The sequence below is a fragment of the Schistocerca serialis genome, chromosome 7, assembly GCF_023864345.2.
Source record: "Schistocerca serialis cubense isolate TAMUIC-IGC-003099 chromosome 7, iqSchSeri2.2, whole genome shotgun sequence".
Classification (NCBI taxonomy): domain Eukaryota; kingdom Metazoa; phylum Arthropoda; class Insecta; order Orthoptera; family Acrididae; genus Schistocerca; species Schistocerca serialis.
In genome coordinates, this window is record NC_064644.1 from 593,115,081 (window position 1) to 593,131,902 (window position 16,822).

The 16,822-nt window shown below is 38.7% G+C and overlaps 1 protein-coding gene across 3 annotated transcripts in view; it reads left to right on the forward strand.

Annotated features, from left to right (window-relative positions):
* Positions 1-16,822, forward strand: part of LOC126412573 (tRNA modification GTPase GTPBP3, mitochondrial) — a 143,122-nt gene that overhangs the window by 70,258 nt on the left and 56,042 nt on the right. For all 3 annotated transcript variants that reach the window (XM_050082220.1, XM_050082218.1, XM_050082219.1), the window contains exon 5: positions 8,842-8,947. In XM_050082220.1, coding sequence (XP_049938177.1) covers positions 8,842-8,947 — 106 coding nt within the window. The remainder of the gene's footprint in view (positions 1-8,841; positions 8,948-16,822) is intronic.

Genomic DNA, 16,822 nt, shown 5'->3' on the forward strand with positions numbered 1-16,822 from the left:
GTGGTACAATTATTGGCCATTCTTTCAACTGTGGTAAGTTAAACTGCAGGGCATATGCCAACTTTCTGACACCATTTTATCCTCATCTTCTGCTTGAAGTGTCACTAAGAACCAGAATGCTTATATCATATGAACACAATATATGCACAGTACATAATGCCTTGCGTTCACGTCACGTTCTGAGCCAAAAGTATCCTAACAGATGGATTGGTCGTGAGGAATAATGCATTGACCTGCTCAGTCTTGTAACTTAAACTCTTCTGGACTTTTTTCTTTGGGAATTTGTGAAAGACATTGTCTATCGCAATATTCCAACAACTCCAGAGAACCCATAGGAATATAATATGTGCAGTTCATTTCAGCACACAGCACTGAAAGCAGTGATGAGCTCTTTCATCCGACATCTGGCCAAGTGTATAATTATCGGTGGTTAGCACTTTGAGCACCATTGAATGGCCGGCCAGGGTGGCCGAGCAGTTCTAGGCGCTTCAGTCTGGAACCGCGCGACCGCTACAGTTGCAGGTTCAAATCCTGCCTCAGGCATGGATGTGTGTGATGTCCTTAGGTTAGTTAGGTTTAAGTAGTTCTAAGTTCTAGGGGACTGATGACCTTAGAGTTGTGTCCCATAGTGCTCAGAGCCATTTGAACCATTTTTGAACCATTGAATGCTCTCCCACTTTATGTGACCACAGTGGACTACAGTGCAACAAAATGCTATTAAATATCGCCATTTCTGTTTCTTATGAAGCTAAGTGTTTTGCTTATGTGAATACATAACATGTTTTTTAGAAGGTCTTTAGCTTAGGAAGCTGTTTACTGAATGAAAAATACAAATTGCTTTTTAAGAAAGTTTACTGTTGTTCGTATTGTCATAAGGAACAATGATACAAGCGTGGCAGTCATGTTTGTTAATGTCCTACTGGGAACTAAACAATATTTGCTTGATACATTTTTTATTTTACTTCTGGACAAAAAGTTATTTGGTACGGTCAAGATAAATAATAAGGTACTGTTTGACAAATGCTGCACAAGGATTATTTAGATCTTGATAATGTTATAAAGTGTTGCAAAGACTGACAACTTGCTTTAAATTCTCAGAAATGTAAAATTTTGTATCCCACAAAACACAAATATGTACCATTATATTGTTACAATATCAATCAGTGACAATTGGAATCCATCGTGCAAGTACATAATCAGACAGGAACTGAAATTGAGGGTAGCAAAGCAAAACTAAAATGCTTAACTGTGTTTTCATATGATCCTTTACAGGGAATATCACAGGAGAATTGCCCCAATTTAATCCCTGTACTACTGAAAAGATGAGTGAAATAAGTGTTAGTGTCAGTGGTGTTTAGAAACAGTAGAAATTGTTAAAATTGAATAAAGTTCCATATTAATGGAATCCCTGTCAGACTCTATATTGATTTGCGACTGAGTTATCCTCTCTTCTAACTATAATCTCATCCTGGCATTTGCCTGAAGCAATTAAGGGAAATCATGGGAAACTTAAATCAGAATGGCTGGATGCAGGTTTGAACCATCGGAAAGCTTTAGATCAAGGCAGTCATTAGACACAGTATTTCTTGATTTCTGAAAAGCATTTGACTCAGTAGCACATGTTTGCTTATTATCAAAAGTACAGTCATATGAAGTATCAATTGAAATTTGTGATTGGATTTCTTTAATAGGGAGGGCATAGCGTGTTATCTTGGATGGGGAGTCATTGTCAGATGTAGATGTGCTCCAGGAAAATGTGTTGGGACCTTTACTGTTAATGTTGTATATTAATGACCTGTGGACAATATTAATAGTAATCATCAGACTTTTTACAGATGATACAGTTACTGTCTGAAGGAAGCTATGTAAATATTAATTCAGATATTGATAAGATTTCAAAGTGGTGCAGAGACTGGCAACTTGCTTTAGTTGTTCAGAATTATAAAAGTGTGCACTTCACAGAATGAAATACATTCTGTCTAATGACTATAGTAGCAGGTGGAATCAGTACTCATAGAAATACTGGGGTAACACTTTGTAGGGATATGAAATGGAATGATCACATAGGCTAAGTCATGGGTAGAGCATGTGGTAGACTTCAGTTTATTAGACGAATACTGGGTAAGAGCAATCAATCTACAAAGGAGATGTCTTGCAAATCACATATACGACACATTCTAGAATATTGCTCTCTTGTGTGGGGCTTGTACAAAATAGAACTAACGGGGTATTGAAAAAAAAAACGTTTGGGTATGCCATTAGCAGTGTTCTACTTGACACATCACATCGTTTAAATATCTGAGCATAACATTGCAAAATGATATGGAATAGAACGAACATTTGGGGATTGTGGGAGAATTTTAGGAAAATGTGGGTCACCTGTAAAGGAGATTGCTTATAGTACACTAGTGTGATCTCTTCTTGAGTACTGCTGATGTGTTCGGGATCTGCACCAGGTCGGAATAAAGGAAGTCATTGAAGCAGTTTAGATGTGGGTTGCTAGATTTGTTAACAGTAGGTTGAAACACCACACAAGTGTTATGGAGATGCTTCAGGAACTCAAATGGGAATCATTGGAGGGAAACCAATGTTCTTTTCGAGTAATACTATTGAGAAAATTTAGAGAAATGGCATTTGAAGCTGACTGCAGAACAATCCTACTAGTGCCAACATACATTTCATACAAGGACTGTGAAGATAAGATATGAGAAAGTAGGGCTCTTATGGAGGCATACAGAAAGTCATTTTTCCCTCACGTCAACTGTGAGTGCCACAGGAAAGGAAACAACTAGTAGTGGTGCAAGATACCCTCCACCATGTACCATATTGTTGTTTGTAGAGTATTTATGTAGATGTAAATGGGCTGCATGAATAGTAACAGGTTTATTTGACCTGTGAGAGAGTGTCATAGAGTTGCTGAAGAAACTGAATTGACAGGCTCTTGAAGACAATTTGTAGGAATATGAAATGGAATGATCATGTAGACTCAGTCCCAGGTAAAGCAGATGGTTTATATTAGTCCATGCGACATGTGTAGAAGTAACTTAAGGCATTACCTTGGGGAAATGTGTTGATACTCATTACTGTTCATGTTTCTTTTTAATTACCTGGCAAATGATGATAATAACAACAACCTCAGACTTTTTGCACATGATGCAGTTATATACAGGGTGGTCAGAAACAGTCTGAAAAGCTTGAAGGAGTGTTGCAGGGTAGGTTGTGCTGAGAGATAATTGTTAAGAAAAAAATATGTATATCACACGATTTTTTAGTTAATTAGCATTGAAGTTGCCAGTCGGGACATTGTACATGCAAATTTAGGTGGCCCATCAGATACAATTAGTGTCAGTTGTTCTCATAGCATAGATGACAGTGGCTGAGGCAGCTCAGCATTTGGATTCAATCCGTACTGCTCTCCCATGTCCAATTCATGTATTGCTCTCTCATTCAGTTTTAGGAAACTGAATGAAGAAAGCATTTGGTGAAACCATCTCTGATGGCTTTCTCAAATTTGTGTGTGCAATAATTCAATTGGCTAAATTCAGTTCTAATTAACTCAAAAATAGCACCACATTTCAAATGTTTTTCTTATCAGTTATTTGTTAGCACAGCCTACCTTGGAACGCCCTTATAAGCTTTTCCGACTGTTTCCAAGCACCCAGTATAAAAAAGCACTGCCTAAGAAATGATGCACACATATTCAGTCAGATCTTGATAATATTTCAAGGTGGTGCAAAGATTGGCAACACGTTTTAAATATTCCAAAATGTAAAATTTTGCATTTCACAAAATGAAGAAAATGTAATATTCTATGACTACAGTATCAATGAGTCACAATCAGAATCAGTCAGCTTGCACAAATACCTGATTATAAGAATTTGTAGGGGTATGAAATGGAATGGTCATATAAACTCAACCATAGATAATGCAAGTGGAAGATTTTGAGTCATTGATAGTATACTGCAAAAAATGCAGTGAGTGTGTAAAGAAGATTGCTTACAAATCATCCATGTGACACCCCCTAGAATATGACTCAAATGTGTGATAACCACATAAAATAAAACTTCCAGAGGATGTTGATTACATACAAGTAAGAGCAGCATATACAGTCACATGATTGTTTGGCCTTTACATGAGCAGAATGAAGGCTTTCATGACCAAATGACATAGCCACTGGTAAACCTTTCGGCATGTGAGGTCTTGGTCCAAGAAATTCTTCTGTTCCTGACATTTCGGCCAGGACTGCACTAGTCATCCTCAGAGGGGCTCCTCCACTGAGTCTTGCCAACTGAACAAAATGTCTGGAACAGAAGAATTTCTTGGACCACAACTTCACATCTCAAAATGTTTATCAGCAGCTACCTTGCAAGAGTGTCACTGAGATGCCTATTGTCATGAAGTGTGGCTGTAAAATAATGGGACTATTGCTTTAAACATTTTATTTCAAAAATAACCACATAGTTATTGTCACAATCAATATTCTCCTCTCCCTTATCCCTACAACTCTCTGTGCAAATTTGCTCCAAGGGACTCAGCATTCATTTGCTGGGTATGGGCTCGGTGTCCCTGGATCACTGAACTGGGGACTGGGAAGCGCTGCCAGTCCTCTGTTACTATAGGTGTTGTTGATATACCTCGTTGGGGACAGCTGAAAATGTGTGCCCCGACCGGGACTCGAACCCTGGATCTCCTGTTTGCATGGCAGACGCTCTATCCATCTGAGCCACCGAGGACACAGATGAATAGCTCGACTGCAGGGACTTATCCCCAACTTATTCCCAACTGTCCACAATCTACATACGTAATGTACCTAATAGATATTTGCCCATCCACTCATTACTCGCGCACGCTAAGGTGACGATTCCTGTAAGAGTTCAGGCAACCTGTGCGCGTTCTCACAGACGAAGGTCAATGGCTGGGTAGCCTTTAACTATATATATGAAGATAGTAACTGTTCTCAAAAGAACAGATACCATTGATGATCGTGCAGCTTCTCTAGAATAAATGGTAATTAATATCAACGACACTTGTCAGCAGCTGAGGGTTTCCTATTGGAGGAACTGGAGAGCCGGGCACTGGCTAACCTTCCCCCTGACCTCCCAAGTAAATCACCACCTCTGTGGGAGAAAGACAAGACTAACCATCATTAATCAGTGGCTCCCACAGGGACTCCTGCATTTAATTGGATACTGACTACATGTGGAAGAATTACAGTTTCTGGTCCAGGAGAAACTGTTCTGCATCTGCTTGCAGCAAACTCATTTTAAAGTCACTGATACACCTGCGTTACTGAGTTATTACCCCTACAGGAAGGATGATATTGCTGGAGACAGGGCTAAAAATGGAGTGGCTGTTTCCATTGATGACAAATGTCACTCCTCTCTTGTCCCTCTTACCATGGCCGTACAAGCAGTTGCCATGAAAGTTCTGGCACCAATTAACTTCACAGTGCATTCTTTATATCTTCCACCTCATGATCATTTAGATGCAGACACACTGAGAGAACTCTTCTGGGCACATCCACACCCATTCCTCCTTGTGGGGCACTTCAATGCACAGTATGTTGTGAGGTTCAGCTATCACTTGCTACAGGGGTCGAATTATCGAGTGACCTGTCCATTCTGAGAATATCTGCCTTTTGAACTCAAGTTGTTCTTTGTCAGTTCCTACAGTTTCAGCGATCAATTGAATACTGAATAGACAGTCAGATTGAATCAGATTACTTCCTTTTTTGATATTGTCATCTTTGTGTGTGTGTGTGTGTGTGTGTGTGTGTGTGTGTGTGTGTGTGTGTGTGTTGAAGTGCATCCCGGACACCTTCAACATGGAAATGCTTGAACCACTCAACAACTCACATTCTTGATAAATAGTCTTTGCCATACACTTCTTTTAGTAAAAGATAAGTTTCAGCAGCAGTTTTTCCAAGTTTCATCTATAGCTTCACGTTTATTGCACTTATCGTTTTTCCAGCAAAACAAAATGAGGGCCACAGCCACACTGATTTGTCTAGAGACACCAGAGGTGCCGCATTCAACTGAGAAGGCGTTAGGCTTCACAGCTGTTGGTCGTTCATCTTTGGCACGTGCACGCTTACCCTGTGACAGAGTCAGTTCCGTTATTTTACAGTGACACCTCATATAATGTAACCCCCATATGTGGTCACAAAGACAAGATTAGACTAATTACAGCACTCACAGAGGCATTTTAAGTAATCATTATTCCCTCCATAGGTGGGTGGAGTGGGAAGAAGCCCTAATAAGTGCTATGATGGCGAGTACATCCCTGTCGTGTACTTTTCAATGGTTTGCAGTATGCATATGTAGACAGCACAAGGGTTCAAGGTTCAGCTGTGCTTGTGCATTAATACACTACAACATATTGTTCATTTGCTTTTGTTCAGTGCTTGTGTTTCTGTGGATTCTCATCTTTTAGTAGGACAAATAAGAATCAGCAGGTGGCTCTGTCGGTGTACTCACTATACATAATATAAAGACTATGAAACAGCAAAAGAAATTACATTTAACACTTCACTTAATGAAAACAGGTGTAATTATTTTAATGGCAGGCATTTCTTCATTCTTTTTTTGCCGTCCTATCCCCCATTTTTCTCCTCAAAATATGAGATCAGCCAAAGTCGAGTATTTGAAAGCTGTATTAAAATTGTGTAAGAGGATGACTGGCAAATAGTTATCTTCAAGCGGTAAGTTTAGTACGTACAAGAAACTGTCCTGTCAGAATTATATTAAATGGTGGATTACTCCACATTTAAAGTAATGAATATAGTGATAACTTTCATAGTAAGATCGTGCATTTCGTTGCCTTATTATGTCTTTGGTCTATATATTTTCAGACATGTCTGAAAGAACAGACTCCATTTTAATCCAGGAGCCCTTATAGAATAAGACACAAAGGAATTACAGACATTGGCTGTGAGCAGGCATCGATTGAAATCGAGGAGGAAAGTTGAAAATTTGTGCCGGGCAGGGATACGAAACCGGGTTTCCTGCTTACTAGGCAGATGCACTGGCTCCTGGGCTGTCTGGCCACAGTGGTCATTGCAACTGCATGGACTACCCTAACATTCCACCCATCAGACCCAAATTCTCAACTTACCCACACACTATTTACGTAGTGCCCATTGCCCATTATTGCCGTCAATTTATAGTCTGTGTGAGGATATAATGAATTCTAGTTGTAATATAATGTGGCAATAATGTTTTTGTGGTGAAGTCTGGGATGTGTATCATTGCTTAACACAAGGAAAACAGTGATCTATATACCACGACTTATTACGGATATCCTCCACCAAAAAAATAATATGTATCTTGTGTAATCCGGGGTGCTGTTTCTTGATGCTGCTGTAGGTTCATCTTGATGTTACTGCACCACCACACGGGAATCGTGTAATGGTTGAAATAAGTTTCAGTACTTCTTGTTCACAGAGAATTTTATTTTGCATGCCGTACGTTCAGTGGCGAACGTACAGTGTCTGACTCCATGCTGTTGATACAAAGTTCAGTCCAAGACTGATTTAAGACTGACCTAAGACTGACCTATGGCGGCGTACAAATTGCCTCTGTTTATATGATTTTAAACAATTACTGGTATTGTTACATATTGCATTTTGCATATTTAACAAGTAAAATTTTCACATACATCTTCCCAAATTACATAGAAAATTATATGGAATAACAGTGAATAATTTCATACAAAGACAGGAAAGAGTCTGTTTCCATTAAGACTATAAATTACATATTTTATCATTGCAGCAATATATTTTGTTAATTTAAAGTCATCCTGTCATTTTCAGGTGAACAGAGTGATCAGTTTTATTCAATGAAAGGCCTCGATTCAATTAATTAAATTTTGTACAAGTAAAATTTTACATTTCTATATAGTCATAATTACAGTTCTATTAACTAACACCAATTATAATGTGAGCATGTTTGATCCTGACTGAAAAATCATCATTTCATATTTCTGTTAGGGATCCAGATAATTTCTGATTTAAAAAACATAAAAATAGCTGTCTCTCGATGACTTGAAATGTCGGAACTTTAATTGTTAATTATTCCATAATTACAATAGCAGGAGTGTTCCTACCATGTGCCTGCAGTTAGTATTGTGTGTAAATTATGATGGTACATTAGCTTTTAATCCAACATGTTTCTTCATTCCATATACTGGTGAGGCACAACATGAACAATGTCAAAGCAACAGTTTAAATTGGTGTAAATTACTAATATTACATATATGCCCTCTTCAGGAGAGTGGAGATGAGACTGGAATAGGATACAGGTTCCCAAAAGGGGTTGTGGTGTTACACAATGTCGCCTTAAACCATTCTTTCATCTTGTAAATTAGTCCCCTCATCCAAAACTATATTAGTAACTTGTATGACATGACAGTACAAAGAAGAAAGTAGTGCTACAGGCACCCCATGTCCTATGCAGTGTAAGCTAATCAGAGAATGTGTGCTCTGCTCCACAACTATAGTAAACTTCTTGCTGTTGACATTCTTATGCACATCAACATACTTGAATATGTGTTTGAATAATAGCATATGAAATACTAAATCAATTGTACATGTGATTGGGTGGAAAAGGCTGTGTGATCTTCACAATGTCTACTTTTGTTTTTGTTTCCACTGTCACTCAGTGCCATGAAAAACATGCAGCAATGCGTAATGATCTGGAATGAAATTATGTTTTAATGGTCCATGTTTCAACTGTTATTCAGTAGAACGCATTGCCTCATAGTTTTATTTGGAATGCAATTCCCCCATCATGAATTAGTAATAAAATATTATGTTGTTATAATTTTTTAATTAACTGGTTGTAGGAACACTTGACTGACAACCGTAGAGGAGAAATTCTGAGGTCTGGAGTTCACACAGCTATTGTTGGTGCACCTAATGCTGGCAAGAGCAGTTTACTTAATATTATTTGTAAGTGTTTGTTTTTACTTTCAGTTTTATAGTTTAACAGTAGACTAGTACAAGAATATAGTAATTAAATGTGGTATAGGCACAGTAGGCCAACATCCTGTGTATGCCAGGCATGTTCAAAACCTTGCCCTTTTATTGAAGACATTGTTGTGAATTTGTATCGACGTGTATTACCCCAATAGAGAAGTATATTTTTCTGTGGCCTTGCCATACCCCTGTGTCATTATGGGAATCCACAGTTTTGCTGTAGAGCTTTTTCTGTCTCCATGTAAAATTTTGTACCTGACTTTCAGAATTAAATACAAGAGCAATGGTAAATGAAAGGAATGAAGAAGTTGCTGATTTACGGCTATATAAGTAGGACACCTTTTGTGAAGTTGTCACTGACCAAAATAACAATGAAGTTTATTTGTACTATAGTTTTGTGCACATAAATGACAGAAACTCCATAGATGAACTGTTTATTTTATTTCCTCATTTTATCAGTTATTAATTTTGATAAATTGACTAAATTCTCACATAAATAAGTACAGGAAACAAATATGAACATCATTTTTGTAGCTTTGTAATAAAGACCAATAAATGTGTAACAAGAAAAGTTCTACTAAAGTTTTGCCTGTGATCTTCATGACACGAACAAGTTCATCATGCATTGGTTATACTTAATAACTTCTAAGTATAACTATAGCATTTCTCAAGATTTATTAACTTCTGTGCTGCCTTTTGCTTGCAAACTGATTAATTCTGATATACTTTTTTTCATGTAGTTCTGTAAATTATTAATGAGATTTTTATGCATTATTGATTGTTGAACAAAATATGGAACAAACTTGAGGTTATACTCGTGCCATACCGTGCTGTTGTATGATGTGGCACCCCCCTCCCCTTTTTCTCTTATACACTTTCACCTGTGTCAGTTTTTGCTGCTACACCTGCATATACATCTTTACTCTGCAAACCACCATGAGGTGTGTGCAGAAGGTACATCCCATTGTAACAGTTGTTAGTGTTTCTTCCTGTTCCATTTACATATGGAGTGTGGGAAGAATGATTGTTTGAATGCCCTGTGCATGCAGTAATCTAATCCTCATGATCCCTGCGTGAGTGTTATGCAGGGGGTTGTAGTATATTCCTAAAGTAATCATTTAAAGCTGGTTCTTGAAACTTTGCCAATAAACTTTCTCAGGACAGTTTACATCTATCTTCAAGAGTCTTCCATTTCAGTTCCTTCAGTATCTATGTGACATCCTGCCACAGATTAAACAAACCTGTGACCATTTGTGCTACCTTTCTCTGTATAAGTTCAATATCCCCTGTTAGTCCTATCTGGTATGGGTCCCACACACTTGAGCAGCTTTCTAGAACTGATCGCACGAGTGATTTGTAAGCAGTCTCCTTTGTGGACTGATTACACTTTCCTAGCATTCTACCAGTAAACCAAAGTCTACCACCTGCTTTACATATGACTGAGCTTTTGTGATCATTCCATTTCATATCTCTACAATGTGTTACAGCCAGGTATTTATATGAGTTGGCCGATTCCAACAGTGACTCACTGGTGCTGTAATGATAGGATACTACACTTTTCACTTGGTGAAGTGAAGTGCAAATTTTGACATTTCTGAACAGTTAGAGCAAGTTGCCATCTCTGTACCACATTGAAATCTTATGAAAATCTGGCTGAATATTTATGCAGCTTCTTTCAGGTAGTACTTCATTATAGATAACTGCATCATCTGCAAAAAGACTGATTTTACTATTAATATTGTCTGCAAGGTGATTAATATAAAACATGAACAGCAAGGATCCCAACACACTTCCCTGGGGCACACACAAAATTACTTCTACATCTGATGATGACTCTCCATCCATGATAACATGTAATACACATTTATACAAATCTTGTGCTAGTGAGCCACTGACTCCCCTCACAGCTTGGCGACCCAAGCGACAGCTTGTGCCACTTGGGCCTTAAACCAGTGCTGGGTGCTGATTTATTTTATATTTCAAGCTTTTTTTCATGATTTAACAGACAGAAGGAAGGAGGAGGAGATTGGTGTTTAATGTCCTGTCGACAATGAGGTCTTTGATGTGTCGACAGAAGTGCCGACACAGTGTTATTTTGAGGGGGCCGATAGGCACGCTATCTAACGCAGACGGGCGTGAATTCTGGAACAGGATAACTATTTAATGGTAGCAAGAAAAGTATGTAGCTGCTTTATACTTAACTTTAATGACCCTTGTGATACATCTCTCTTGACTATACAAATGAGACTCGTAAGATACATGCACTGTTACAATTGGCGCCTTGCTAGGTCGTAGCCATGGACTTAGCAGAAGGCTATTCTAACTGACTCTCGGCAAATGAGAGGAAGGCTTTGTCCGTATTGTCGCTAGCAATGTCGTCGTACAACTGGGGCGAGTGCTCTATCGTATATCGAGACCTGCCTTGTGGTGGCGCTAGGTCTGCGATCACACAGTGGCGACACGCGGGTCCGACATGTACTAAATGGACCGCGGCCGATTTAAGCTACCACCTAGCAAGTGTGGTGTCTGGCGGTGACACCACAGTCTTTAGAGATGTAGCACAGGCTCAGATTAGAAACGTTCAGGGAGGAAATTGACTTTGCCCTTTCAAAGGAACCATCCCAGCATTTGCCTGAAGTGATTTAACAGACAGATTTATGTGCAAATGTCATGTCAGGAAGCTTATCATTTTATCTGATGGGTATGAAAATGTATGAAAAACCAAACTTATACATCCATTTTTCATTCCTTCCTTCAGGTCTTTTTGTTTTATTTCTGTCTGTTACCTGCTACTTACAGTTGTCTAATTTACGTGTTGTACAAGTTTGTTTCGTCTTTCCTCCCCTTTGCTACAAGCCACATCATAATTCCATTTAAGTAACTCTGCAGTTGTAGAAAGGCATTTGTGCCACTAGTCACACAGCCATGGAGAAAGGCCAAGTGACCTCAAAAGATAGATGTGATTGTCTTCAGTGAATATTGTTTGTTGCTTATTGTTGTTGTTGTGGTCTTCGGTCCAGAGACTGGTCTGATGCAGCTTTCCATGCTACTCTATCCTGTGCCAGCTTCTTCATCTCCCAGTACCTACTGGAACCTACATCCTTCTGAATCTGTTTAGTGTATTCATCTCTTGGTCTCCCTCTACGATTTTTACCCTCCACGCTGCCCTCCAATACTAAATTGGTGATCCCTTGATGCCTCAGAATATGCCCTACCAACCGATCTCTCCTTCTACTCAAGTTGTGCCACAAATTTCTCTTCTCTCCAATTCTATTCAATACCTCCTCATTAGTTATGTGATCTACCCATCTAATCTTCAGCATTCTTCTGTAGCACCACATTTCGAAAGCTGCTATTCTCTTCTTGTCTAAACTATTTATCATCCACGTTTCACTTCCATCCATGGCTACACTTCATACAAATACTTTCAGAAACAACTTTCTGACACTTAAATCTATACTCTCTTCTTCAGAAACGCTTTCCTTCCCATTGCCAGTCTACATTTTATATCCTCTCTACTTCGACCATCATCAGTTATTTTGCTCCCCAAATAGCAAAACTCATTTACTACTTTAAGCGTCTCATTTCCTAATCTAATTACCACAGCATCACTTGATTTAATTCGACTACATTCCATTATCCTTGTTTTGCTTTTGTTGATGTTCATCTTATATCCTCCTTTCAAGACAATTTCCATTCCGTTCAGCTGTTCTTCCAGGTCCTTTGCTGTCTCTGACAGAATTTCAATGTCATTGGTGAACATGAAAGTTTTTATTTTTTCTCCATGGCTTTTAATTCCTACTTTGAATTTTTATGTTTCCTTTACTGCTTGCTCAATATATAGATTGAATAACATTGGGGATACGCTACAACCCTGTCTCACTCCCTTCCCAACCACTGCTTCCCTTTCATGCCCCTCGCCTCTTATAACTGCCATCTGGTTTCTGTATAAATTGTAAATAGCCTTTCGCTCCCTTATTTTATCCCTACCACATTCAGAATTTGAAAGAGAGTATTACAGTCAGTATTGTCAAAAGCTTTCTCTAAGTCTACAAATGCATGAAACTTAGGTTTGCCTTTCCTTAATCTATTTTCTTAGATAAGTCATAGGGTCAGTATTGCCTCATGTGTTCCAACATTTCTATGGAATCCAAACTAATCTTCCCCGAGGTCGGCTTCTACCAGTTTTTCCATTCGTCTGTAAAGAATTTGTGTTAGTATTTTGCAGCTGTGGTATATTAAACTGATAGTTCGGTAATTTTCACACCTGTCAACACCTGATTTCTTTGGGATTGGAATTCTTATATTCTTCTTGAAGTCTGAGGATATTTCGCCTGTCTCATACATCTTGCTCACAATATGGTAGAGTTTTGTTAGGCCTGGCTCTCCCAAGGCTGTCAGTAGTTCCAATGGAATGTTGTCTACTCCCGGGGCCTTTTTTCGACTCAGGTCTTTCAGTGCTGTATCAAACTCTTCACGCAGTATCATATCTCCTATTTCATCTTCATCTACATTCTCTTCCAGTTCTATAAGATTGTCCTCAAGAACATCGTCCTTGTATAGACCCTCTATATACTCCTTCCACCTTTCTGCTTTCCCTTCTTTGCTTAGAACTCGGTTTCCATCTGAGCTCTTGATATTCATGCAAGTGATTGTCTTTTCTCCAAAGGTCTCTTTAATTTTCCTGTAGGCAGTATCTATCTTACCCCCAGTCATAAGAGCTTCTATATCCTTACAGTTGTCCTCTAGCCATTCCTGCTTAGCCATTTTGCACTTCCTGTCAATCTCATTTTTGAGACGTTTGTATTCCTTTTTGCCTGCTTCATTTACTGCATTTTTATGTTTTCTCCTTTCATCGTTTAAATTCAATATCTCTTCTGTTACCCAAGGATTTCTATTAGCCCTCGTCTTTTTACCTACTTGATCCTCTGCTACCTTCACTATTTCATCTCTCAAAGCTACCCATTCTTCTTCTTATGCATTTCTTTCCCCCATTCTTGTCAATCGTTCCCTAATGCTCTCCCTGAAGCTCTCTACTACCTCAGGTTCTTTCAGTTTATCCAGGTCCCATCTCCTCAAATTCCTACCTTTATGCAGTTTCTTCAGTTTTGATCTACAGTTCATAACCAATAGATTGTGGTCAGAGTCTACATCTGCCCCTGGAAATGTCTTACAATTTAAAACCTGATTCCTGAATCTCTGTCTTACCATTATATAATCTATCTGAGACCTTCCAGTATCTCCAGGCTTCTTCCATGTATACAACCTTCTTTTATGATTCTCGAACCAAGTGTTAGCTATGATTAAGTTATGCTGTGTGCAAAATTCTACCAGGCGACTTCCTCTTTCTTTCCTTACTCCCATTCCTTATTCACCTACTACATTTCCTGCTCTTCCTTTTCCCACTGTCGAGTTCTAGTCACCCGTGGCTATTAAAGTTTTGTCTCCCTTCACTATCTGAATAATTTATTTTATCTCATCATACATTTCATCAATCTCTTTGTTATCTGCGGACCTAGTTGGCATATAAACTTGTACTATTGTGTTAGGCGTGGGCTTCGTATCTATCTTGGGCACAATAATGCATTCACTATGCTGTTTGTAGTAGCTTACCTGCATGCCTATTTTCCTATTCATTATTAAACCTACTCCTGCGTTACCCATATTTGATTTTGTATTTTTAACCCTGTATTCACCTGACCAAAAGTCTTGTTCCTCCTGCCACCGAACATCACTATTTCCCACTATATCTAACTTTAACCTATCCATTTCCCTTTTTAAATTTCCTAACCTACCTGCCCGATTAAGGGATCTGACATTCCACGCTCCGATCCATAGAATGCCAGTTTTCTTTCTCCTGATAACAGAATCCTCGTGAGTAGTCCCCGCCCGGAGATCCAAATGGGGGACTATTTTACCTCCAGAATATTTTACCTAAGAGGACGCCATCATCATTTAATGATACAATAAAGCTGCATGCCCTCAGGAAAAATTATGGCTGTAGTTTCCCCCTTACTTTCAGCCGTTCGCAGTACCAGCACAGCAAGGCCGTTTTGATTAGTATTACAAGGCCAGATCAGTCAATTATCCAGACTGTTGCCCCTGCAACTGCTGGAAAGGCTGCTGCCCCTCTTCAGGAATCACACGATTGTCTCGCCTCTCAATAGATACCTCTCTGTTGTGGTTGCACCTATGGTACGGTTATCTGTATTGCTGAGGCACGCAAGCCTCCCCACCAATGGCAGGGTCCATGGTTCATGGGGGGTGTTGCTTGATATAGTGAGTGAAAGTCACTTGATCTTTTCTCTTTCTTGTAGGTGCATATAAAATATTCTGACTTCGCAGTTTTCATTAATGACTACAATATAATGGAGCTAATGTGGATCTATACAATATGCTGAGATATAAAGCATAGCCTGTTATAACTGCTTACTTGTGTTGTATTTCAATAATGTATACAAACTAGGACAGCATAAATAGTGGTAGCTTTGTTTAATCCACGGGAGAGTGTCACAGACGTACTGAAAATCCCAAACTTAACTTACGAACACCATAAGATATATGGCAAATATCCTGTGAGTGGGGTCCACCTTTAGCAAAACACTATTTTGTTTTTGTCCCAGATATGTTTCACTGCAGTTGCAGCATCATCAGTGCTTTTTTTTTTTTTTTTTAATTATTGTTATGGCTTCTTACCACATGGTGTGATTTTCCTGTTGTATTATGTTTTTATAGTGTCTATTTTTCTTTACAGTTTGTCACCTGCAAAGTTTCTTTCTTTGTCATCTTCTTCATTGCAAAGTTCAGTGCTTTGAGTTGTCACTGTCACTGTCTATCATCCGTGATAACAAGATCTTGTTATCACAGCTGATAGACAGTGACAGTTACAGTGACAAAAAGCAGTGAACTTTGCAATGAAGAAGATGACAAAAAAAGAAACTTTGCAGGTGACAAATTGTAAAGAAAAACAGACACTTTAAAAGTGTAATACTGAAGGAAAACCACACCATGTGGTAAGAAGCCATAACAATAAAAAAAAACACTGATGATGCTGCAATTGCAGTGAAACATGTCTGGGACAAAAACAAAATAGTGTTTTGCTAAACGTGGACCCCATTCGAAAACATATGTTATTGTTAAGGCAAATACAGACAAAAGAGCTTTAACATCAAGATGATTACCTTCTTAATAAGTTTCAGAAACCAGTATTCAGTAAGAAATCTATGAATATACTACAACCCACTCCATATCACTTCTGAAGGGACCATGAAGACAAGACAAGATAGGATATCGATGTGAGAGCAGTAGGTACTGAACCATCATGTGCCACTTCATGCATTACTTCTTTAAACATCAGGACCCTAAAACTTTCAGAAGACAACAGTTAAATCATTACATTTTATTTGACAGAACACTTTATTTCTAATGACAAATGGTTAATAAACACACCTGTTTTTCTCCTTTCCATGTACTTCGCACTCTGGCTACTTTTCTGACTTCAGTCAATTTCACATTATTCCACTTTCCACGCTCTGTTTGTGAATGGAACAGGTAAGGAAATGACTAGTAGTGGTACAAGGTACCCTCTGCCATGCACCATGTGGTGGGTGACTTGCAGAGTATGTGTGTAGATGTAGATGCAGATACTACCTTCAGCCCAGCAAACATAATCCAAAGACCCGGTAACCTTACCACCGTAACCATACTTTAAAGCTTTGGGAAACAACGAGAAAAAAAAGAAAACCCTTAGGTCAGAAAAATATAGATCAAACAAGATAGTATAGAACAAACTGTTAATTGCCTGCCTTGACTCGTACACCACTATTACATCATCATTATGACATTCAT